This window comes from Dipodomys spectabilis, unplaced genomic scaffold (genome assembly GCF_019054845.1).
Source record: "Dipodomys spectabilis isolate Male_0828 unplaced genomic scaffold, ASM1905484v1 ptg000289l, whole genome shotgun sequence".
Classification (NCBI taxonomy): Eukaryota; Metazoa; Chordata; class Mammalia; order Rodentia; family Heteromyidae; genus Dipodomys; species Dipodomys spectabilis.
Genome location: NW_024870966.1, coordinates 5,943,323 through 5,969,871, shown reverse-complemented (window position 1 = coordinate 5,969,871; position 26,549 = coordinate 5,943,323). Strand labels below are relative to the sequence as shown.

General features: G+C 44.7%; 1 protein-coding gene across 2 annotated transcripts in view; it reads left to right on the top strand.

Moving 5' to 3' along the window:
• The window catches only part of Dhx32 (DEAH-box helicase 32 (putative)), a 62,537-nt gene that overhangs the window by 27,989 nt on the left and 7,999 nt on the right, over positions 1 to 26,549 (top strand). For both annotated transcript variants that reach the window (XM_042701309.1, XM_042701307.1), the window contains exons 3-7: positions 5,892 to 6,085; positions 15,625 to 15,997; positions 20,175 to 20,420; positions 21,495 to 21,594; positions 21,674 to 21,832. In XM_042701309.1, the coding sequence (XP_042557243.1) occupies positions 5,892 to 6,085; positions 15,625 to 15,997; positions 20,175 to 20,420; positions 21,495 to 21,594; positions 21,674 to 21,832 (1,072 nt within the window). The remainder of the gene's footprint in view (positions 1 to 5,891; positions 6,086 to 15,624; positions 15,998 to 20,174; positions 20,421 to 21,494; positions 21,595 to 21,673; positions 21,833 to 26,549) is intronic.

Here is a 26,549-nt window from a genome sequence, read left to right as displayed (position 1 = left end):
TAGAACTGTACTTTGCCTTCTTTTCCTACCTAAATTTTTTCACAAATAGAGAGGCAGGGAGGGGTCTGAGCATGAAATAACTGAGATTTTCATGAAGAAGCAGGGTGTGGGCGTGGCTAGCATGGTAGAACACCTGCCTAGCAAGCGGGAGACCCTAAGCTGGAGCCCCAGCACCACCAGAGTTAAAAAGCACATATTTGATCGATGTTTGCCCCTGCCTCTTGCATGTTGGGTAAGGAGGTATTCTTTTCTTTCATATTTCTCCCTACTTGTTCTGCTTTACTAAATACATTTTTTGCTGCTTTCCAGAAAAAGAAAAAGAAGAAAAATGAAAGAAGCAAATGGCATTGACTCCATTTCATTGGCCTAGTAAACTTCACCACCATTCTCTTTCTCCTGGTATATTTTACCTGTATTCACCCAAAGCCGAGACCTGTACATAGTGGCTATCCAGTGATGTGTGACATTTGTTCCAGGAAGGCCCCTCAGCGAGTGTTCTGACATGTCGGATCACACTGGGCAATATGGGCTTGGACATAGACATTTTGTGGGAATCTGGAAGGATTCCTACCTTGGGTGAACTGGTGGCCCCTCGGATTCCTTTCAACTTGTAAATTGTATGATTGTCCTGGCACTGAAATGCAGTTGGGATCCTGGTGCTAGCCACAGGACTGCAAGTGCTAGGCATACTGAGAGAAGAAGGCAGAAGAGGAATCTAGCCTTGTGGACAGATTAGTGTTTTAAGTGAAGGTCTGGGAGTCTCTGGGGCTAGGTTGTGTCTGACAGAATGCATTAGTACTTGTCTCACAGAGGTCTTTTTTTAATGTATGTATTATTTAACCATGTTATCATTAGATGAGAAACTCTCTGGCAGGGGATAGAAAGAAAAAGTCCAACATAGTACTGTTCTTGCAGGCATACTTTGCCACTATGGCCGCAAGGTCATACCCAAAGTTTTCTGCTGTTGCTCCCTTGGTTTTGATCTGCAGCTTGACAAGGAGTCTTACAGAATATCTCTTCAACTGACCTGAGGACCCTGGACACTGAGTTCCCCAGAATCGAGCAGCCCTGCCTCTGTGCACACCACCTTACTTCTGAATACATTTAAGCTGCTGAGCTCCACCAGCACTGCAGCTGACACGTTAGGTCTTGGCTACCCACCCATCTTACCATAGCAGCAGGTTGGCCTGAATCCTAGGATTTCCTTGTGGGCAGGAGATAAGAGACCAATTTGCACATTCTTATCACCTGTTCTAATGTGTCCCATCAAGCCCAGACCTGCTTTGGGCCAGAGGACAAGGCACACCTCACTGCTCAGACTTGAACATGTGGGTACATCTCAGTACATAAAGCTGCGTTTAGATGCAGACTGAGAAAAGATGTCCCATCAGTCAGAGTATATAAATTTGAGAGTTGTATGTTGCCAAAACTCCCAGACAAGTTGCTTTATAAGACTTTATAAAACTGCTAAAGGAGCAGGTCAATTTTTTTTTCATCAGGCTGTATAACTCTTGCTACATGTTAAGTGCCATTTAAGTCACAATGGCCTGGAATTTCGTTTCTCTGAAGACAGAACTGAGCCAAATGGAGTTTCCCATGCTTCCCTGGTTCCCACAGTGCCTGCTGGGCACCTGCTCACCCTAAGTCCTGGTGGGGAAGATCTTCCAGGGAGAAGTGAGGCCTTTTCCACAGGTATTCGTGTGAGAAGGGGAAGGCGCTCCTGGGACAATGGAGAAGTTCCAGGTGAGGATAATCAGGGTCAGAGCAGCAGCACTGATGCAGCATTTATCACAGAGCAGCCAAAGCTAGAGTTCCTTGGAAAGCTCCACGCTTAATGTCCCCTGAAATGATCAAATGTACACATTTCCAGCCAGTGCTTTGAGTTTTCTGAAGAGTTGAAATCAGAACATTTTAGCTTGCCTAGAGTGATCCAGAGTACTCCAGTACAGAAAGTCTAACACAGGACACAGTCCCACGCAGCTTCTTCATCTCTTCAGAACCTCCCTGCTGTTAGAATCTGTGTATCATTGTTACGTCTTGTCTAATCAGAGCCACAACTGAGTGGGCTTTCTGTGAGTAGCTGTGATTTTTTTGCTCAGCTGTGAATGTGGCCTCTAAGCAAAATACATTATGCCCAGTCTTCCACTTCACGTTTTATTTGTTATACAGAAGGACTGTGCTAGTTCTGTTTCCTTGTGGCCTCCATCGCTCCCTGTGAGCACCCACCCCATTTGCCTCTCAGGGTCCAGCCTCTTTTGAGGTCACTCTCAAGCTAGCTCACCTGATGTCATCATTGATTAGGTGATCTTACCACTGGCTGCCATCTTGACTTCCCAGATATTACCTCCTAGCCTGCTAACTCCTCCTTCCCCCCAAAAGAACACTGCTGTATCATTTCATTCATCCTTTTTGTTTCACTAATTTCTTGTTAATTGTGGCATTAACTTCAGTATATTAAATTAGAAACCATGTAATATTTGTTGTTTTTTTTCTGATACAATTAGCTGTGAGTACTACTTATTCTTCCCCTGAAAGAAATGACCCTTGGTCTTGTTATGGTCTTGTTACTTCTCTCCCATGCATAGTCCTGAGTCCCAATTTTTCTCTCTCCCTTTTTTTAGTGTGTGTGTGTGTTGGTACTGAACTCAGGGCCTGGGCACTGTCCCTTAACTTTTTCACTCAAGAGTGGTGCTCTGTAATTTGAGATAATTCTCCACTTTCAGCTTTTTCCTGGTTAATTGGTGGTAAGAGTCTAATGGACTTACCTGTCCTAGCTGGCTCTGAAACTTGATCCTCAGATTTCAATCTCCTTAGTAGCTAGGATTACAGAAATGAGCACTAGTGCTCTGTTCTCTCGATGATGATGATGATGATGATGATGATGATGATGATGTTGATGATGTTGATGTCGATGTTCTTATCCACACAACCATCCATGCATCCAAATGCCTACAGTCCCTACCATGTCCATTGCTAATATTAGAAACAAATGTGAACCACATTTATGTGCTTATGAGCCTTCCTCTTTATTGGGGAGCTAAAATTTCAAAAGGTGATTTTTAACAAAGCTTTGCATCTAAGTGCTATCCAAGTTCTTGGCCAGGAACCCTAAATGGTGAACTCAGACAGGAAGGAAATCAGCTTGCAGGTAAGGGTTTGTCAAGAATAAGAACATCACTTACAGCCAGATGCTGGTGGTTCACTTCTATAATCATAGCTATTCAGGAGGCTGAGATCTGAGGATTGCCATTCAAAGCCAGCCCAGGCAGGAAAGTCCCTGTGAGACTCTTATGTCCAATTAACCACTCCAAAACAAAAAACAGAAAACTAGAAATGGAGCTGAGGCTCAAACTGGTATAGTGCTAGCCTTGAGCAAAAGAGCTCAGGGACAGCACCCAGGTCCTGAGTTGAAGCCCTACAACCAGAAAAAAAAGAAAAGAAAAGAACATTACTTGTCAGAGAATGAGGGAGACAAAGTTTTATGTGAATTCCTAGTTAGGTTAGAATTCAAGGTAGACTATATAGGATAATAGAATTTTTGGGGGGGGGGGTCTGGTTGTGGGGCCTGAACTCTGGGCCTGGGCACTGTCCCTCAGCTCTTCAGCTCAAGGCTAATACTCTACCACTTGAGCCACAGTGCCACTTCTGGCTTTTTTCTTTTTGCTTATGTGGTGCTGAGGAATCGAACCCAGGGCCTCAGGCATGCAAGGCAAGCGCTCTACCACTGAGCCACCTTCCCAGCCGGATAATAGAATTTTTAAACATTTCTGGAAAGTATATGAAATCATTCTATGCACTTAGCATATAGTTATCGAGCACTGGAGTAACTTGGTGACCCAGAAGATGGGCCTCCTCTCTGTCAGAGGCCACAGCCCAGTCCAGGGTGTGAGGAGTCATGGCTTTGGGCACTGACACGCCCCCCCCCCAGGGGGGCCTGGGAGCCCACCGATGCCCAGAGAGGAGTTGGAGAGGGTTGGAGAGGGTTACACCAAGCCTTGGAGAAAGCACCGGGGACCTGAAACTCGAAGGACAGTTGTTGTGCCCTAAATACACTCATTTTACAAGTAAGGAAGCAAAAGTAGAGAAGTCGTGACCCTGACTGGGGTCCTGTAGGTACTTAATTATCCCCTAGGTCATGCCTCAATTCTGGATTTCCCAACTACAGCATCCTACAATTTCTTCCTTTTACAAAATGAAGCAAGCATTAAGATAGGCCTAAGATAGGAATAAATACATTTGTACTTTTTAATCACTGCAGATATGCAGCCACAGCAGCAAATCATTTTGGAATTATTAATGCTATCAAATTACAGTGAGATTAAAAACCCTAGATTAAAATCTATTTACACAATGAGGCTAGTAAATAGCAGACCTCAAGATAATTAAAAATGTTACAAGGTTTCAATACCTCAGATCTATTTTAAAACTCTTGAAATTATTTTTAATGGATGTATCAAAGCTTAATTAGTAAACAGTGCCACAGAAATGAATTTAGTATATTCTCCTAATACATAAATGAACTTGATAAAAATCAGCCAATACATAACATTTTAGATAAAAGGATTTTTCAAATAAAATAGCTGAAGAGCAGGGGTGCTTGCGATCAGTTCTTTCCACATCCACATGAGTTGGTTGATTATCTGACTCACTTTATTTTTAGGTAATAAATTGCCAGGATATTTTAGCTTCTATTGCCAGAGAAAAGTTAAATAGACTTATGTGGTTATTTGTTATGAACATGTAAATTTAAATGTAAATGCTTTAATTTTGAGTCATTTTTCATTTAAGTGATATTTAATATATACACTACTTACACTACTTATAATAGCTGATACAAGAAGCTGTTTTAATTGTGATCTGTGAATATATTAGTCTTTGAAAAATTTTAAATACTTTTTTTTGCTGAGCCCTGCTTGCTCCTGCTGTAATCATAGCTACTCAGGAGGCTGAGATCTGAGGATCACGGCTCGAAGCCAGCCCAGGCAGGAAAGTCCCTGTGAGATTCTTCAATTAACCACTCACAAAAAAAAAAAATGAAAGTGGACCTGTGGCTCAAAGTGGTGGAGCACTAAGTCTTGAGCAAAAGAGCTCAGGGACAGCACCCAGGCCCTGAATACAAGCCCATGATTGACAAAAACAAAAAACAAAGAAAAACATGATGTTTTTCATTTTCATTTTTATTCTACCTTTTAATCTGTGAGTCAGATATGGTTTTACAGTTTCCCTTTTAAAACATATGTCTTTTTTGTGCTGGTACTAAGGCTTGAACTCTGTTCCTGGGGACTATTCCTTGCCTTTTCTTTTCTTTTTTTTCCTCAAGGCTGGTAATCTTATCACTTGAGCCACAGTCCACTTGTAACTTTTTGAGTGACTAATTGGAAATAGTAGTCTCACAGACTTCGTTCCTGGCTTCAAATTTTCCTGCCCAGGCTGGCTTTGAACACTGATTCTCAGATCTCTGTTCCCACCCCTGAATAGCTAGGATTACAGATGTGAGCCACTGGCGCCTGACATATATCCTTATATTTTTAAATTTTGAGTAGTAATAGCAGCACATAATTCAGATTGCTCAGAGTACCACTCTGTGAGATTTAATTCAGTCCACTGATGATTCATGGATAGGAGAAAAGTCCTTTAGGACATGAACCCTGGATAGAGGCAAGGCTCAGATGGGAGTAAAATGGCTACAGGAGATCATGAAGCCCTAAGTTCAGGCTCTAGAACCAGCACAAAAAGAAAAAAGAATGAAATGTAAAAATAAAATTAAAAAAACTAAAGTGAATCCTGCAACCAGAAAGAACGAGCCCCTTGGTTGTTTTGTTTTTTCAGTTTGTCTGTCGTCGTTTGTCCTTCCTAGTGAGCACTGATCCTGTCATTGTTGCCTATTAAAGGTTCCTCAGTGGTGTGCTGAATATTGCCTTTCCATCCACTACCAACATGGGAGCGTGATCTGCACCCAGGTCCACAAGCAGACGGCAGTTCAGCTCGCCCTGCGAGTGGCGGACGAGATGGATGTTAACATTGGACACGAAGTGGGCTACATGATCCCCTTTGAAAACTGCTGTACCAGTGAGACCATCCTGAGGTTGGTTTGGAAGGCTTCTTTGCTCCCCTCTGACTCTTGGCTTGGGTTCTAATAGTCCTAGAAGAGGCATTTTCTTGCCATTTATTAAGTCAAGCATCTGTGTTCTCATAAATGTGGTCTCCAGCCTGACATATAACAGTTGTCTCCCACACTGACCTCCTCAGAGACCTTTTATCTCAATACCTTCATGTCTCCCCAGAATCCTCAGGCAAAAACTCCAACCCATTATCTTGGCCTGCAGAGACCCACCACCTTATTGTAAAGTTCTGCCTCCTGCTGGGTCCACATCACTGCCCAGCCACGGGGGCACCTGTGGCTCTGTGTGTGCCCGTGTCTACACACCTGTGCACCTTTATCTCTGCAGTTTTCTGTGTTTGGAAGGCCCATGCCTCTTCTGGGCCTGACAGCCCCCCCCCCCCCCATCACATGAAGAATGCCCCTTCTCCTTCCATTTGTGTGTATGGAAATCCTCGGCTGGGCATTGGGAGACCTGCCTCAGCCTCCACTGTGTCCACTCAGGTCTGTGTTTTCCCACTGTACTTCTCAGCCATCTCTGTGGCTACTATAAGTTGCTGTATCTCCTTTTGGGGGTCCAGCTTCATTATGAAATTTCCTTTGAACAAGAAAAAAAGCCGGGCACCAGTGGCTCATGCCTGTTATCCTAGCTACTCAGGAGGCTGAGATCTGAGGATCAAAGTCAGCCCAGGGAAGGAAACGGTGAGACTCTTATCTCCAATGAACCACCAGAAAACTGGAAGTTGCACTGTGGCTCAAGTGGTAGAAAACACTCGCCTTGAGTTTGAGAGCTCAAGAGCTGAAGAGATAGGACATGGCATCCAACACCAATGGGCAAAGAGCCCCTGAATTCATTCCTTAACTTGGTTTTTACTCCTAAATGTTTACATCTTAAAGTCATCGTTTTAATTAAGTGGTGGCTATGACAGTGCCCAGGCCCAGAGTTCAAGCCCCATGACTGACAAAAAAAAGAAAAAGGAAAAGAGCTTGATTCAAAGAAGACAAGAAAAAAGAAAAATGCAAAAAGGATTCAGGAAACTTGGAAAGTTACTACTCTGGGCCAATGTTTCTCAAGCAGTGTCCTATCACTGACAGTCAGGGTCTGCCTGACACCTTAAGGAAGTGGCCACAGTTGCTGGCAGCCAGATGTGATCTGCCCATGGGATTCCTCTGCCCCCACCACTGCCCACCCCTGCAGAAGCTGAGGACTCCAGCACACCTGGCCTCTGGAGTATCTGCACATCGTTCATCCTTTTGTGTGGCATGTTCCAGAGGAGCAGGGCAGGGGTGGCTTTCCGTACACCCATACCCCAGCATCTAAAGCAGGTACACAGTAACTGGTGGTGAAGGGCGTGTTGCTCAGCCCCACTGGCTGCTGCAGACTCGGGCCCAGCTCAGAGCCCATTCAGAAAGCCCACATAACTCAAGTGGTTTGAACCAAGTTGCTCTCCCTATGTTTATCTTCAGAAATAGGAGATATTTTTCTTCAAGCCAGTGTTGGACCACAGGGAATCTATAGCTCAACCACACTCCTACTTGAATCTATCTGAGACATACTGCCTTTGTAATATATCTAGTTAGTATGTATTTACAAATGACCTCTTCTGTAAGTGCTAAGTGAGTGACACAAGAGAAATGCCCAACCCTCCCTTCCTGTTTGTCACTTACAGGCTAATGCAGGACTGGTTAGACAGGACATGTCCTACACTACCACCGGGCAAAGGGCCCCTGAATTTATTCTTTAACTTGGTTTTTACTCTGAAATGTTTACATTTTAAAGCCATAGTTTTAATTAAGTGATGACTATGACTAAGCTCTCAAGTCACTCTGTATTTTTATTTATTTATTTATTTTGTTGGTTGTAGGGTTTGAACTCAGGGCTTAGTTGCTGTTCCTGAGCTCTTTTGCTCAAGGCTAGTACTTGTGATTTTTTTTTTTTTTTTTTGGTGGTTAATTGGAGATAAGAATCTCATGGACTTTCCTGCCCAGGCTGGCATCAAATCATGCAAGCCTCACATCTCAGCCTTTTGAGTAGATAGGAATACAGACATGAGCCACTGTGCCTGACAATAGATGGTTTTTGTTGTTGTTGTTTGTCAGTTATGGGGCTTGAACTCAAGGCCTGGGCACTGTCCCTGGACTCTTTTTGCTCAAAGCTAGTGCTCTGCCACTTTGAGCCACAGCTCCACTTCCACTGCTTGTGTTTTTATATCTTTAGTGCCAGGCAGGCTTTGGAAATCCTTGGAAAAGACTCTTAGATATAGTTTTCTTTTTCATTATCTTTGTACAAAGGAGTTGCCATTTAATCAGGCAATTTATGAATAAAGTATTTTTTGACCAACAGTATCTTTCAACATTGTCACCTATTTCTTCCCTACCCACCCCTTCCCTCAATCTTAATTTTATAGGATATAAAATTGGATTCTTCACTGAATTCTTCTTTTCTCCTCTTCATTTGTTCACTCCTTTCCCCCTGGCCCCAGCCCACCCTTTATATATATATATATATATATATATATATATATATATATTGTAAAGATACTATACAGAGGGTTACAGTTACATGAGTGAGGTAATGAGTACACTTCCTCTTGAACATTGTTACCCCCTCCATTGTTTTCCCCCTACCATCCCCTCCCTCCCTCCCTTCCCCGAGGTTCTTTTTTTTTTTTTTGATTGTGATTAAGTGATTACATAATTTCAAAGTCACAAGTTCATTCTAACTTTCCTGGAGCAAATTGTCTATCACAGTCTGTAATATATAACAGTGTTCACATGTTATATACCATATATGTGATCAGCAGCATGGGGATATTTAGTAGTGGTTCAACCAGATGAGTGGGAGTTCTTTGTTTCTTAAGTCCTGTTAGTTTTGTCGTATCACCTAACATTTTGGATTTAGCATCCACTTATCAGGGAGACCATGTACCGTTTGTCTCTTCGTTCTTGGCTTACCTCGCTCAACATGATTCCTTCTAGCTCCATCCATTTCCCTGCAAATGCCATTATTTTGTCATTTCTAATGGCTGCATAATATTCCATTGTGTATAGATACCACAATTTTTGGATCCATTCATCTGTGGTGGGGCATCTAGGTTGTTTCCATATCCTAGCTATTGCGAACAGTGCTGCAATAAACATGGAGGTGCACGTGTCCTTGTATATTGGTTCCTGTTGTTCAGGGTAGATGCCTAGAAGTGGTATGACTGGGTCGTAAGGGAGGTCAATCTTTAGCTTTCTAAGGACCCTCCAGACTGCTTTCCAAAGTGGTTGTATAAGTGTACATTCCCACCAGCAGTGTAATAGGGTTCCTCTTTCTCCACATCCCTTCCAGCATTTGTCGTTGGCTGATTTGTGGATGTGGGACATTCTGACTGGGGTAAGGTGGTATCTCAGGGTTGTCTTTATTTGCATTTCCTTCACCACCAGGGATGATGAACATTTCCTCATGTGTTTCTTTGCCATTTTTGTTTCTTCATTTGAGAAGTCCCTCTTTAGTTCCCTTGCCCATTTAGTAATTGGTTTGTTAGGTTTGGGAGGGATTAGTTTCTTGAGTTCCCTGTATATACAGGACGTTAATCCCTTGTCTGATATATTGCTGGTAAATATTTTTTCCCAATTAGTTGGTTGTCTTTCTAGCTTAGTTGCGATAGATTTAGCTGTGCAGAAGCTTTTTATTTTAAGGTAGTCCCATTTGTCGAGTCTCTCTCCAACTTGTTGTGACCCTGGGACTCTGTTCAGGAAGTTCCTTCCTGTGCCTATTAGTTCAAGTGTCTCTCCTACTCTGTCCTGCAGTAGTTTCAGAGATTCAGGTTTAATGTTAAGGTCTTTAATCCATTTTGAGTTGATGTTGGTGCATGGTGATAGGCTGGGGTCCACTTTTAGTTTTCTGCATGTGGCTGCCCAGTTTTCCCAGCACCAGCGGTTGAAGAGGCTGTGTTTCTTCCATTGTATGTCTTTGGCTCCTTTGTCGAATATCAGCTGGCTGTAGGCCTGTGGATTTATTTCTGGATCTTCTATTCTGTTCCATTGGTCTTCGGGTCTGTTTTTGTGCCAGTACCATGCTGTCTTTGTGATTATAGCTCTGTAGTAGAGTTTGAAGTTCGGCATGGATAGCCCTCCCATATTGTCTTTATCCCCTAGAATTGTTTTGGCTATTCTAGGTCTTTTGTTGTTCCATATGAATTTTTGGACGGTTTTCTGTATTTCAGTGATGTACATCATTGGGATTTTAATAGGAATTGCATTGAATTTGTATATTAGTTTTGGAAGTATTACCATCTTTACTATATTAAGTCGGCCTATCCAGGAGCATGGGAGGTCTTTTCATTTCCTAGTGTCTTCTGCAATTTCTTTCTTTAACTTTTTATAGTTCTCATTAAATAGTTCTTTTACATCTTTGGTTAGGTTAATTCCTAAATATTTTATTTTTTGGGAGGTTATTGTGAATGCGGTTGCTCCCTTTATTTCCCTCCCTATCAGTGTATAGGAAGGCAACTGATTTTTGTGGGTTTATTTTGTATCCTGCTATTTTGCCGAAGTGACTTATGATTTCTAAAAGTTTGGGGATGGAGTTTTTGGGATCGTGGAGGTATAGTATCATGTCGTCTGCAAAAAGGGATAGTTTCACTTCTTCTTTCCCTATGCGGATCCCTTTAATGTCTTTTTCTTGCCTTATTGCCCTGGCTAAGGGTTCTAGGACTATGTTGAAGAGGAGTGGAGACAGTGGGCATCCTTGCCTTGCTCCTGATTTTAGGAGGATTGGTTGTAGCTTTTCCCCATTAAGTATAATATTGGCTATTGGTCTGTCATAAATGGCTTTTATTGTTTTTAGAAATGTTCCTTCTATTCCTATTTTCTCCAGAGCTTTTAGGATGAATGAATGTTGAATTTTATCAAGGCCTTTTCTGCATCTGTGGCGATAATCATGTGATTCTTGACCTTGGCTCTGTTGATATGTTGGATTACATTTATTGACTTACGTATGTTAAACCATCCCTGTGTCTCTGGGATGAAGCCTACCTGGTCATAGTGTATTATTTTTTTTATGTGTTTCTGGATTCTGTTAGCTAGAATCTTGTTAAGGATCTTTGCATCTGTGTTCATCAAGGAAATTGGCCTGTAATTCTCCTTTTTGGTTGGGTCTTTGCCTGGTTTGGGGATGAGTGTGATATTCCAGCCCATCCTTTTTGAGTATTCACTTCCTGCTGTTTATTTTGCTGAACTTTGACTTTGCCTTTCTGTGAAATTATGCTATTTGAGTGGAATCAGAGGTGTGTGTGTGTGTGTGTGTGTGTGTGTGTGTGTGTGTGTACGTGTGTGTGTGTGTGTGTGTGTGTGTGTACGTGCGCGCACTATGAAGATAGCTCAGTTTACTAGTGACACATGAGGAGGCCAGGATATTACTTAAACTTGGTCACATGATGAACTTGTCTTACATCGGGTGATTCTGTAGTAAGAAGCCCAGGCATTCAATTCTGACAGTCACGGGACTATGTCTTATGGAAAGGACTATGTCTGAGTAGGAGCAAGTGCCTTCATGCACCGTAGGACTGCAGCTTACAGGCAAAGAGGATGGGAGATGGTGTCCAGCTTTGTCTCCTGCAGGCAGCTGCCTTGTCTTCTCCTGGCTTCTGTGTTTTGGGAGGGGATGTGATTTTCTTTTTCCTTTTTGTTTTTGTTTTGTCATAGGGGCTTTAACCTGGGCCCTGGGCACTGTCCCTGAGCAATTTTGCACAAAATAGTTCTCTACCATGTTGAGCCACAGCACCACTTCCAGCCTCTGTGTTTTGACTTTATGTCTGTTGTTGAGACATTGGGCCTTCTTTTCTACTGTGACATTTCCCCAAACCAGTAGAGTCATAGACACGCTACTGCGTTGTGAGCAGATAGGATTAGAGAAAATAGTACTGGTGCTCTAAAGAGGAGGCCAAGTAGTCACGTGAACTCACATGGTTTTATAGACACAGAGTGAGTGCCTTCACCACCACTATGAACTTACACATGTCACCTACCTTTTCTCTGGCCCCAGGTTTCCTTATTTGTGAATCTGGGTGTTGTAAGAACTAAGGAGTGACTATATACCACCAAAATACAGTTGGTATAGGTGGTAGCTGTTTGTATTATAATTAAATGTTAGAACCAAATTCATTTTCTTTGAGAGGACTGCTAGTTATAATTTTGAATAATCTCAGATTGAATAATTATTTAAATCAGAGGATTTTTTTTAATGAAATTGGGGGTTGAACAACCTAAGAGCCTACAAATGATAGACAAGTACTGAACCATTGAGCTGTATCTGTAAACCCTAAGTCAAAGGACAACTTAATGTTTATTACCAAGTATAAAAAGCAGGTCTAGCCAGGAGCTGGTGGCTCATGTCTGTAATTCTAGCTATTCAGGAGACTGAGATCTGAAGATCACAGTTCAGAACCATATGGCACAGAAAAGTCCATAAGGCTCTTATCTCCAGTTAGCTACCAGAAGGCTGGAAGTGGCACTGTGGCTCAAAGTGGTAGAGCACAGGTTTGAGCACAAAAGCATAGGGACAGTACCCAGGCCCTGAGTTCAAGCCCTACAACCAAAAAAAACAAGTCTGTATTCAATATTCCCTTTTTTATTTTCTTTATAACTCCTTAGTAGCTAATCTATCAAACATATAATAGGCATTTAGTGATGCTATCTTTAGCTGGATGTGGTGACATACTTCTATAATCCCAGTATTTGGTAAACTAAGGCAGGAGGATCTGGACATTAAGGCCACTGCACAGCAACAAAACAAAACAGCAAGGAACTCTCTTTATGCCTGCTACCTCTTCTTCCTCCTCCTTTTTTGAAGCTAAATATGACAATATAGTTATTCCTTAAACTTTTTTCTGGTCTTTTTTACAAATTCCAGATACCTAAATATTATATACCTAAAATCTTCTTGGACCACATACTTACATATCAAGATATCTTGGGCTAAGATATAGCTCAGTGGTCCTACAAGTTCTAATACTTAAATGTGTGTGTCTGAATCTTTTTTCTTGTAGAAGTAATAAAGGTTTTAAATACCTTTTCAGTTCTCAGAAATGAAAAGATTTCTAATTTTCATGAAGTCAAACTCCATATATAAAATTACAGAAAAAAGTAAGGCTTTAAAATATTGTATTATATCATTGGCTTTTATAAGTCTTAGAAGAATTTAAAGCATTACCTGAAACTTTGGCATCATGTGAAAATACTATTTGCATGGTTTTGGTAATCCTGCTTTTTAAGGCATTGTCAACATAAAGGTGAGAAACATATCCTGGTGCAGTGAGTTTTAGAAGTGAGCCTCTGCGATGCCTTTAGCTTCCTGTAATCATCAGGAAGGCTCAGGCCTGGCCTGCAGAGTCTAGCCAAGGGTTGTGGTAGTGGTTGTTGTTTGTTTGTTTTTGGTGCCTATCCTGGGCTTGAACTCTGAAGCTGGGCTCTGTCCTTGAGGTGTTTTGCTCAAAGCTAGCTCTCTACCACTTGAGGCACAGCTCCACTTCTGCTTTTTTGATGGTTAATTGTAGGTAAGAGTCTCATGGTCTTTCCTGCCTGGATTGGCTTTGAACCATGGTCTTGGATCTCAGCCTCCTGAGTAGATAGGAGTACAGGTGTGAGCCACTGGTGCCTACCTCTAGCAGAGTTTTAAATAGGTCACTGTTTTCTCTTTTTAAAATTAAGCCTGGATAGATTTATGTAACTCATTTCCTTCTGTGCTTTATGGTGCACACTGCTTCCTATAAAGTCAATATGGAAAAGGAACAGCAATTGAATTTCTGACATAGAAGAAGCATAGATGCAGACAGTTTTGAAATGAAGGAATAATAACTAACATCATTATATTTTACTAATTAAACTTTAGCAAAAATGATGGATCTATTTATTTGCATCTCGCACAAAATTCAGTATTGTTGTAGTGAAGTAGTTCCTTCTTGAGGTTGGAGAAAAGGGAATCCACAATTTGCTGCTACGCGTCTGGTAAAACATGGAGAAAAACATGTAAGAAAAGGATGGCAAGGCTGAGAAGGTGGCTCAGTGGTAGAGCGCTTGCCTTGCAAGCCTGAGGCCCTGGGTTCGATTCCCTGCACCACATAAGCAAAAAGAAAAAAAGCCGGCAGTGGCACTGTGGCTCAAGTGGTAGAGTGCTAGCCTTGAGCTGAAGAGCTGAGGGACAGCACCCAGGCCCGGAGTTCAGGCCCCACGACCGGACCCCTCCCCCCCCCCCCAAAAAAGAGAAAAGGATGGCAGAGGAGCAAATCCTCTGGTGTCATAAAATGACAGAAAGAGCAGGTACCTTACCATCGAATGGCATCGAGGTGGTTGATGCTCAGCCTTGGCTTGTGACCAAGCCCTGGCTTGGTGACCCTTGACAGGACACCTGCGAGCCTCAGGTACTTCATTTGTAAATCTGAGTTGGCAGTGCTGCCTACCTTCAAGATGTAAGTAAACCAGAAACGTACATGCTGCCACCAGTGCCTGACACACACCACGAGATACTAAGAATTTGCTTCCATTCTTTTTTTTTTTTTCTTGAAGCTGGATTAAGAACTGTCTGGGTTCTTGAGACCAGCCTGGGTCTGGTGATTTGCCAGGAGGATTCGTTCGTAGAGTCCAAAATATAGTTTGCTCACAGCTAAGACGCACTGCAGTGAGAGTAGACAAAGGCAAGGTGAAGCTCAGAGGAAGCCTCCAGCTCATGAGAGATTGCGTGCCCAAGGTGCTGACAGGGGTGGCGTCATGATCACATGAACACCTTCTGCCTCGTACGTCTCCAAGTTCCACACACCTGAGAGGAAGCTAACGTAGGGCACACAGATACTGCTTGTTAATGGCTGGTTGCAATGAACCAAGGCTGGCGTTCTGAGGAAGATGAGCAGAACCCTCTCCGAATGGCAGCTTCCACTTGCCCCCACCCTTCACTTGGGCCTTTCTGGACATGGTGTAGCCTCAGGGCTCCTGTGTACAAGGATAGATAAATACCTTACATGGGCAGGAACCTTATAAAACTGGTTTCTTCAAGCAATAAGTCAGGCAAACTGCATCAGATATATGTATGGTACTGAATGACTAATAGGGTAGCTATTATTATTTTTAAAATACGATCCCAAGAAAGAACTTCTAGAAAACATTATTAAAATCCTCATTGCACTTTTTCCAGACATTCTGGCCAGTTTGCATGCTGCCCAGCTGGATGATGACTTTTTAGGTACTTGTGCCTCGTTACTCTTCACTGATATACTTGGTAATCCACTCCCCCACCACGTCCCTGCAGTGGGAAATCCTCATGTGGGAGCTGGGCTCTGAGCCTGAGCCAGAGCAGCCCTTCTTATATATTTTCTTCAGCTTTCCTCCACTGATTAAAAAAAAAGAGGAGGAATCTTAGCTGACAAGGCATTTTGTGAAATAAAGTCTCCTGAGAGCAGATTTCAGAGAAAGGCATTTTGCTGTCAGGAAGTTCTTTGCATGGCTTTCCATAAGACTCTTCTAACTTCACAATTTCCTCTTCCTAGGTACTGTACTGATGACATGTTGCAAAGAGAAATGATGTCCAGTCCTTTCTTGGGTAGCTATGGGGTCATCATCTTAGACGACGTTCATGAAAGAAGCATCGCAACTGACGTGTTACTTGGACTTCTTAAAGACGTTTTGCTAGCAAGACCAGAACTGAAGCTCATAATTCACTCCTCACCTCTGCTGATCAGCAAACTCAGTTCTTACTATGGAAACGTGCCTCTCATAGAAGTGAAGAGAAAGCACCCTGTGGAGGTGGTGTACCTCAGTGGGGCGCACAAGGACTCCTTCCAGTCCATTTTACAGCTTATCTTTGAAATTCACCACTCGGGAGAGAAGGGTGACGTTGTAGTCTTCCTGGCCTGTGAGCAAGTAAGTGATGTTCTGACCTGAAAGAATACTCTTTATCAGGTACTTCATTTGGGAAGCTTTTAATAGCTAGAGTGGTTTCCGTTTGCTAACTCACTGGTTAAATGTTTGATTTCATCACACCTCATTGTTTTACACTTAAGAAGCACAGATAAACAACGCATTAAAATCACTCGCACTTTGAACAACAGTGGAAACTTGGCATGGAGTGAAGCAACAGCAGATCCCCCACACATGTTCCTTAGTAGTCAGTGGGACCTGAGGCTAAAATACCACCCATAGCACTGCCCAGAAGGCAGTTCCCTGGACTAAACTATCACCCATAGCACTGCCCAGAAGGCAGTTCCCTGGACTAAACTATCAACCATAGCACTGCCCAGAAGTCAGTTCCCTGGACTAGGTCCCTTTTCTTTTTTCTTTTTTGCCAGTCTTAGGGCTTGAACTCAGAGCCTGGTCACTGCCCTTTTGAGCTTCTTTTGTTCAAAGCTAGCTCTCTACCACTTGAGCCACAGCACCACTTCTGACTTTTTGTTTATACAGTACTGAGGAATCAAACCTAGGGCTTCATGCATGCTAGACATGCACTCTACCACTAAGCTATACTCCCAGCCCGGTCCCTTCTCTTAAAGGATGAATGACAGTCCTAATCCTAGCTATCAGGGAGGATGGAGAGAGGGGGAGGATAGAAATCAGGAAGGTTGCAGTTCAGGGCTAACCTGAGCAAAAAGTTCACAGGACCCCCATCTTGACTAATAAAAAGCCAGGCATGGTGCTACCCATTGTCATCCCAGCTCCATGGGAAGGTTAAATGCAAGTATTACAGTCCAGACTAGCCTGGGCATAAGAGACCCAACTCAAAAAATAATGAAAGCTAAAAAGACTGGGAGTGTGGCCCAAGTAGTAGAACAATTGGCTAGCAAGCACAAGGCCAAAAACCCTAGTATCACCAAAAAGGGGGCGGGGGGGGGGGGGAGTAAATGAGACAATGCTTAACTTGGGTTTCTTGCAAACTTCTCTGGAGAGAACTCGTAGATGTATAGAATTTAGCATCTTTTCTGTTCATTACTGATTTATACAGTCAAGGGCCATTTGGGTTCTTGTGTGTGTGTGTGTGTGTGTGTGTGACAGCTGCTATGACTGTACTTAGTTCTGGGGCTGGATCTAAAAGCCTCCAGAATCTCCAGAATTAGACCTGTATTTTTGGACGCTAACCAGGGACCTGCGCTTTCTTCCTTCCATCTTCTCACTCAGAGTCAAAGCACTCGCTCTCAGACCCTGACCCACATAAGTAATGGTTCCAGCGATTAAACAAAACAAAGGAAACTGTCTGATGCAGACAGAGCTGCCTGCCCAGCAAACCAGAGCCACTGCAGGTTGGAGCCCTTGCCCAAGCTTTCGCGTGCTCTCGGGAGGTGCTGACAAGAGGCCCTTCCACTCGGCTCAGAACATGAAGGACATTGATCCTAGCTCTGGGAGCTTCAGATGGTTTGCTTGTCACTTAAACTTTATCTGCTTCTTTGATGCATGACTAGCACATGTGGGATTTCTTGGCATCTAAATGATTCACATTTTCTTTTTCTTTCTTTTTTTTGGGGGGGGGGTCCGGTCATGGGGCCTGAACTCTGGGCCTGGGCGCTGTCCCTCAGCTCTTCAGCTCAAGGCAAGCGCTCTACCACTGCGCCACCTTCCCAGCCCCTGATTCACATTTTCTTAAGATATGTATCATTATCTATTACAGTCATTTATTCTGTTATCATACCCCAAGCTGAATGATTGAAGATATGCAAGAAAGTAAGGAAATGATTAAGGAGGCAGAGTATTTATGGAAACAGTGTTCTCAGTGCATCTGAGTGAAGTCTAAGGAGAAGGAGAAGAATGACCACATTAGGAATGTAAAACAATTGAGAGATAGAATTGCCAGTGGAAAAAGGACATGTATGTATAAATAGATAATCTGTATTATTGATGAATATGTATAAACATATAATTAAAACTTGACAGGATGAGCCATCATTTTCATCTTTCACATTAAAATAAGGGATGGAAGTGTGGCTCAAATGGTCTGCCTAGCAAGCTCAAGGCCCTGAGTTCAAACCCCAGTGCTGCCTAGAAGTAAGCAAAAATTCTGAACTGCAACCAGGCCCAGTGGTGCATACCTGTAATCACAGCACTCTGAAGGCTGAGGCAGGAAGGCTGTGAGTTCCAGGACAGCCTGGGTTGTGTAGCAAGAATGTCTCAAAGAAAAAAAACTTCCAAAATGAATTTTTGGAAAATAAAGCTCCTAGCAGAATTGGAATGAGGATGTTAGAACATTTGATTCTTGTGAGCGTAACATGAGCTGTGAGTTCCTGTCACTGGTGACTTGCACAGATAGACTGGAGAAGGCGTGTGTTCACCAGGCTCGCGGTGCATAGACACGTGTCTGCGTCCCCTGGGTCACGCCGTAGCCTCCCAGGCTTGACGTCTTGGAAGGGCCAGGGCCGTGCGCACTGCGGAGTGATGGAGCCGCCTTGGCCGCAGCCACTGCCACGGCTCCCTGAGCGGCCCCCGCCCCCGCTCCCCCAGAGGCCCGGCAGCTCCTCTGCCCTGCCTTGGGCAACTGGACAGCCATAGCAGGCCTGCCAACTTCTGCAGACCTCCCCTGCAGGCAGCCTTTTCTCTTGCTTCCGTCCTGAGTTCCGCAGGTGCTGTCTCATCTCCCTTCCCTGCCATCTGGGGCACGCCAGGCTTTCCTTGTTCTGCCCTGCTCCCCGGCACTGCTAGGATCGGCCTGGTTGTGATTTGGGGAAAGGTTTGCTTTGCTCCATAATCCGTGTTCACAGCTTTCTTGGTTCCTCTCAGACAGTTTTACAGACATTGATTGTCTTGTCATTTTTTTTTTCCACTCCTGGGGCTTGAACTCGGGCCCTGGGCACTATCTGTCTGTGAGCTCCTTTTACTCAAGGCTAGCACTCTACCACTTGAACCACAGCACCACTTTGGCTTTTTCTGTCTATGTGGTACTGAGGAATTGAACCTAGGGCTTCACACATGCTAGGCAAGCACTCTACCTCTAAGTCTGTCTCTCTCCCACCCGGCTTCTCTTTCTTTTGCTCTCCTTTGCTTTGCTTTGCTTTTGTAACAGGATCTCGTTATGTGCCCAGGCTAGCCTGGGGCATATGCCACCACATACTGCAAAAAAAGTTTTACCTGCTTTTCCAATTGGCAGTTTTTCATTCATTTTGATGAGCAATGATGCTGTTTGTTCAGTAAGCAACTATAGGGCAGTGTGAGCAGAACAGATCTATGAATGTGAGCAAAGAAAGAGATCTACGTAGCTGCAGTACACAGACCCATACACAGCCTCTGCCTCTTTTTCTGGTTACATTTAGCCACAGACTCACTAAGAGGCAGCTGCCCCACTTCTTCGAGATCTCAGATGCCTGGTTCCTTCTCTAGGCAGATCTCTCCTCCAAAACCCTTGAGTTAACGTCAGCCCATCCTACAAATGGCATAGAAAAGAAGCTGTAGTCATGAGCCGACAAATGGGGAATAGAAGTGAGTCTCCCAAACTCAGGTGTGTGAAGTCAGCTTCTCAGCCGGGATTATTGGTGAATTCTAATGCATCTAACTTCAGCATGTTTCTTCAAAGGTGGGAAGTTCAGAAATAGAAAAAAATAGAATTATCTCAGATGATGTTTTAGATGAAGTTCTCAAACTCTAGCTGTGATGAGAGAAGTAAAGGGACATGAACTAAATGCCTTACCTTTTGAGCTGTCTGTACCAGGGTTTGAACACAGTTGGCTGGCAGGTAGTTTGCATTTTTCTCAGCATAGCTGACATGTGTGTAAGCAGTTTTTTCTAAGTGCCTGGATCATGCAGAGATATCAACAGTGAGTGTTCCTGCCTACTTTATTGTCTCTGCTACTTTAAAGTGCCCCTGGGTTTAGAATGATCCAAATGTATTAGAATATATGCCTGTAGAGGACATGCAGAGTGTGTTGTGCAATTCTGAGTTCTCTTTTCCTACCATTGTCAATGAGTGTGAGGAATGGCATCAGGCTGGACACATGGTGGGGTCATGGCAGCACCTTTGTCTGTATATGGTAGGTAATATTACTGTACAAGATTTCAATGAGTTCTGATTTAAGTTTTTATTGTACGTTATTCTCATGGATTCCTTTTGTTGTTGATGCTTTAGGACATTGAAAAGGTCTATGAAATGTTCTGTCAAGAAGGATCTAACTTACACTCTGACCTCGGAGAGCTGGTGATTGTTCCTTTGTATCCCAAAGAGAAGTGTGCAGTGTTCAAACCAGTTGATGAGACAGAAAAATCATGCCAAGTGTATCAAAGAAGAGTGGTGTTGACCACCAGCTCTGGGGAGTCTTTGATCTGGAACAACACAGTCAGATTTGTGATTGACGTGGGTGTGGAGAGAAGACAGGTAACTGTCGTCATAGAGGTTAGGAGGTGTGCGACTGCCTCACAGGTCCAGGGGGTGGGGCTTTGTACTGACCCCCTGCCACCCTACTGACCAGAAGGGGAGGAGGACTAACTTCATGGCTGGGGTTCTGTCAACTTGGTCACATGAACAGAGTGATTGCAGCCAGCAACTATGATCTTGGTTGCATCTCTCACTAGTAGTGTTGCAATTTGGGAACAAATTAAATGGATTGACCTGCCAGGGAAGGTTCTGAGGAGAGATGAAACCAGTCTCCTCTTGTCCACTCTCCTTCCCTCCCGTCCTGGAGTCCAACCTGGGACTTATATACATGGTAGTGAAGTACTGAGTTATACACCAGCCTTGTGGCTTTACAGCAAATTACACCTGTTAGATACATCTTGGTAGCCTCTTTATCAAAGCTTAGCAACTCCTCGTGTAATTAGCATCTCTTCACAGGAAATGTGCTAGAAATTCATTTCTCAAGTATATTGATTTTAATTTCAGCAAGTATTGGATGATAGTTGACAAAAAATTCATCTTTTTTTAGAAAACAATTACTGTAAATCAAATTATTTTAAATAAATACTATTTTATTTTTTCCTTAAAATTAAATCCAAGAAAAATCCAAAAGAAATCCTGGCTTCTGAGAGCAGTGTTTGTGCTTCTCAGAGTCAGAGAACAAACTGAGCATCCTTGAGCCCTGCTGGTAACAGAGTTCCCTTCAGAACTGAATTAATCACCATTCTGGGGCCCTGGCCATCACTGTCCTTCAGGCCACTGTTGGTGTGGCGTGGGTGCTGCTACGATGCCTAGCAAAGCTCGGGGTGCGGCGTAGAGGTGAGCCTGCCCTGCGCGAGCACAGCACTCCACCGGCACACCGAGGTCCCAGAGGTAGGGAAGCCACCGGGAATGTAGGCCTTTCAATCCATTCATGAGAACCCCTGGCTTCCCTCTCCTGGTTGGACAGCAGTGGGGAGGGCTGGACCAGATTGGACCGGGAGCATCCTGGGCCCAGGCGCCTCAGGAGAGGCTGTGCTGTTTCTGGATGCTAACAGCATCATCTTTCCTCTGAAGGTGTACAACCCCAGAATTCGAGCCAACTCCCTCGTTCTGCAGCCAATCAGCCAAAGCCAAGCAGAGCTCCGGAAGCAGCTTCTCGGGTCATCTTCTTCAGGTAGCCCCACAGACACAGAAGCCCAAGGACCCCAGGGCAACCCAGGGCCATTACAGCTGCCTCCCTTGATTTCTTGTAGGAAAACTTTTCTGCCTATACACTGAGGAATTTGCCTCCAAAGACATGAGGCCACTTAAGCCCGCAGAAATGCAGGAGGCCAACCTCACCAGCATGGTGCTTTTCCTGAAGAGGATTGACATTGCCGGCTTGGGCCACTGCGACTTCATGAACAGACCAGGTCAGCAGGGCATGGACTGGGATGTCTCCTCTTCCTTCCTGCCTACCCAGCCCAGGAAAAAGGGGCATCTGGCAGTGCAGGCAGGCACAAGTGTTTGGTTGATAGTAAAGCTGTTTTTTTCATTTTAGGCAGAAATGCTCTGAAGATAAGGGCAAAAGCCTAAGAAATAACTTTGCTGTCCCTGGAGAATTACCTGTGCTTGGCCACCAAAGCCAGGGGGACCCGCCTGCTCTCAGAGACAGAGAGGGATGGTGGGGAGTCGAGGCAGGGGTGAGATCAACAGGTGGTAAAAGATGCATTCCTGGCAGCTTGGTGCTTCTTGGAGTGGGTGTTGGAAGGCAACTGATCCTTTTTTAAATTTGTGTATGTGTGTGGGTTACAGTTTTAATGTATTCAGGCAATGAGTACATTTCTTTTTGGATAATGTCACCCCTTCCTTCACTCTCTCCAAGTTCCAGTGATCCCTTTTTATGAGTCAGCATATCACCTTGGAAAGATTCACCTGAATTTCACTTCATTGCAGTTTAGATCCAGCTTTGGTATGAGGAAAGCTGGGACTGCAGCTTCGATTACAGTCCGAGCAGCTTCTTCCTGGGGCTCTGCTGAGCACACCCAGAGTCCTCTCCCGGCACAGTCTCTGCTTTCTCCCCAGATTCTCAGGCCTTGTCAGAACCCTTGCTGCTCCGACAGCTGGTGATGCAGCACCGAGCTGCCTGGTGCAGAAGGAAAGGGCAAGGGAGTCAGGACAATGAGCCACTGCCCGTGACAGACCTGGCAGCGCAGGGCACAGGCACAGCCCTGCGCTTTCCTCTGTATTCCCAGTGCGCCCGCCCTGTGTGGAGGGCAAATACTGCCTCCCCTCTCGGCACACCGTCCCAGAGGGATTTGGGCTGTTTAGTTTTAAATGTCAGGCAAGTTTTCGAGCAGCTGTACTCTGCTCAATCTTGTCCTCTACACACTGATGGTCTCTCAGAACAACCAGTATGTATGTATATGGTGTTTGCTAACAGACTAAATCATTTCACATAATAGCCCCTTGAGGTAGATGTTATTATCTGCTCATTTTTACAGAGAGGGAAACTGAGTCACAAAGAAAGGCGGTGACTCACTCAGATGGAGAAGGTGACTGTCAGCCTCTGGGACAGCATGGTCTGGCCATTCACTATCGGGTCTCCTTAACACAGACCAGATCCCTACTGGCTCATGACTCAGAACCTTTCTGGCTGTTACCCTTTCTTTTGTTTTCTTTTCTTTTCTTTGGCCTTGGAACTCTGGGCCTGGGTGCTATCCATAAACAACTTTTTGCTCAAGACTAGCATTCTACCACTTCAGCTACAACTCCGCTTCTGGCTTTTTCTGAGTACTTTATTGGAGATAAGAGTCTCACAGACTTTCCTGCCCAGGTTGGCTTTGAATTGTGATCCTCAGATCTCAGTAGCTAGGATGACAGGCGTGAGCCACTGGTGCCTGGCTTTACACCTCCTTTTCCTTCTGAAAATCCCCATGGTCTCTCCCTCTCCCCCACCTCATCCCAGGACCACAGTGCCTCACAGAGCCATGTCAGCAGGGCCTAGACACGAGAGCAGCTGCCCACCAGCTTTCCTCAGTTGCACCCACCCATCCTGCTCCTAAGACTGTTCAGGGCCTAGCCCAAGGCCAGCATCACTATGCTCAGAGACAGTGTTTCCACAGCCCACAGCAAGGCCCTGCTCCCTTCAGTCTGCTGACGTGTTCTGGCCTGTAGCCAGTGTGTGTTTGGTTGTCCTGAAGGCTCCTAAGTGAAAATACTGACTGCCCTTTGGTTGATACTTGAGTTTTTATTTGCACTTTATACCAGGAACTTCCTTAATTTCCCTCTTTTCAGGCCCTACCTGAGATGTCCTAGCAGGCTTACCAAAGAAGTAAATAACAGAACTGGTCTGGGTGCTCTGCTGTTCGTGTTGTTTGTCACAATGCCTGAGAAACTACAGTGTGCTGTGCACCTCCTGGCCAGTTTCTCCGCAGGTTCCCTGCCCCGGCCTCTGCCTCAGGCCGTGTGTCTGCTGAGTGCTCTGTGGGTCCTGGGCTTCCTGACCCAGTTCGGGAGCCCAGAGAGAAACAAACTCCAGCTTTTAGAAATGAGGTCCAGGTTGAGGGAATTCAGTTCACTGCCTGTAGCCTCGTTATGCCAAATTCATTTTCACATGCTTCATGAATCTTAAAAAGGGTAGCAAGTGTGCTGTTCGTGTATTTCAGTTACAAGTTGAGTGGAATGCTCCAGCTGCAGGCATCTTTTATTTCACTGCTTCCAGAATGATGAGTCAGAGTGAAGCCACAGCCACATTTCCCAGGCACAGCAGAAACGGGTATTGTCAGGAAACCAAAATACTTAGCCACCTTAACCCTTCTGAAGCCTTGCAGCAGGCAACGCTGAGACGCCCACAATCCAGCCACTGTTTGCCACGAATGTCCTCCCTCCTCCCCTCTTATCCGGGCCACCGAGCAGCAGGACGATCCTGAGCAGCAGGATGACCGGTCGTGTTCAGAGTAGTACATCCCCAGACGTGTTTGGTTCTCTCTGAGGCCTAGGCTGGGTGGATGCGATTCACCAAGAGAGAGGGATCCAGCGAGGACTGCCTGGGCTGTTGTGTCCTGCCACGTCCTGGGCAGGAGCAGAGCTGGTATGTGAGAAGTCTCAGGGAACAACCGAGCTCAGATGCACTTAGTCACCACCAACCTCAAGCTGCTGACACAGCCGCTTCCCGAGAGCTCTGCCCATGGCAGAATAGACAGATGCTTCTGGAAGACAAGGAAGCCAGCCCGGGGTTCTTCCCATTCACATCTAAAACTTTGGCCTGTATCTACAAACATAGGAGACATACTGTACGACGCTGTCACCGATAGCGCTGGACTCTTCTGCTACGTCTTGGCGCATCTGCTGCCAGTAGACTTAGGCCTTGTTGAAAATGAATGACCTCTCTTTGTGTAACAGGCTTCTCCAATACCATGTCAGGAGACAGGAGGTTGGCACTGGGGGTTGCATAGAAAAGGAACATGGAACTGGGAGGCAATGCTGTGATTGTCGCCCTTCAAGGCACTTTGAGGAATACCTTGAAGAGAAGTGTGATTTTGCCATGAGCTGTTACACCGGGCATAAAGCTGCATTGGCTAGGAAGCTTAATAAAATTGATGTTGTGGGCTGGGAAGGTGGCTCAGTGGTAGAGCGCTTGCCTTGCATGCCTGAGGCCCTGGGTTCAATTCCTCAGCACCACATAAGCAAAAAGAAAAAAGCTGGAAGTGGCGGTGTGGCTCAAGTGGTAGAGCGCTAGCCTTGAGCTGCAGAACTGAGGGACAGCGCCCAGGCTCAGACTTCAGGCCCCACAACTGGACCCAAAAAAAAAATTGATGTTGTATTATGCTGAATAAAGGAGGCTGGTTTTGAACTGCTGTGAAGAGGAAGAAACCTTACATTCCATATAATCTACCGTGGAGTATACATACACAGAACCTTCATCAAGCCTGGCGCCAGTGGTTCACAGCTGTAATCCTAGCTACTTAGAAGGCTGGCTAAGACCTAGAAGACTGGGGTTCAGATCCATCCCAGCAAACAAATATGCGAAAGTTCCAAACCAGAGGTGTGGCTCAAGTAGTTGAGCACCAGCTATGAGCTGGAAAGCTGTGAGGAAGGAGCACAAAGCTCTGAGTTCAAAACTGAGCCCAGGCACAGAGAAACCCAAGTCTAAATCCTTATGCTTTTTAGTGAAAACAATCAGATGGGCTACAGTGGGGGATGTATCTTACAAGGTCAAATGTAATATTAGCAAGTCGTGTTTAGTTACTTACTCGGTTTTATTTAGTTACTTCCTTGGTTCCTTCATGTGTGTGATCTGTATTCATTAACTCATCCTTTCTATTTGCTAAAACCCTAAGTGCTGTCCTCTTTCTGCCATCAGGACGAGGGGCAGAATCATGAAGGCATTTCTGTTCCTAACCTTGTGTGCAACCAGCTTTATTCTAGGACATAAAATGAGCCGTCAGTGCCCTTTGGGAAGCAAGCCTAGCTGCCACGCCAGACGCTTATAGGAACAATTGCCAGAGAGCCTGTCTCTTATGAGGCAGCAGCTTTGCTGCTTTCTGTGACTGTGTTGGCATTCCAGCCCCCCGGGCTCTGTGTGCATCTTGCATGTCATTCCTGCAGCTGCTCCTTGCACCTTCTCCCAGCACATCAGCTGCTTCCTCTCATACCACAGGCCCACTGATGAAGCCAGCTTTCTACATGTGTGTGTATTTCCTTCCTGGGACTGCATCCTCTCACAGCCTTGTGTTTCCCACTGTTAATCCATAGGTTCTCAAGAATGATGTAAAACCGGGTCTGGGAAGGTGGCTCAGCAGTAGAGTGCTTGCCTAGCATGCATGAGACCCTGGGTTCAATTCCTCAACACCACATAAAAAGAAAAGGCCAGAAGTGGCACCATGGCTCAAGTGATAGACTGCTAGCTAGACTTGAGCTGAAGAGCTCAGGGACAGTACCTAGGACTAGAGTTCAAGCCCCACAACAGGCCAAAAAGAAAAAAGTAAAACCACCATCAGGCAGGAGAGGGAAGTGTCCAAAACCTAAAGCTGAAATATGCCTGGGAAACCATAATGTTCCTGCTCAGTTTTAAGCAAAAACAACAGGGAAGTTCTAACCTTGCCCAGGTAGAGGTTCAAGCTAAGCTTTAGACTTCCAGCTAAGTGC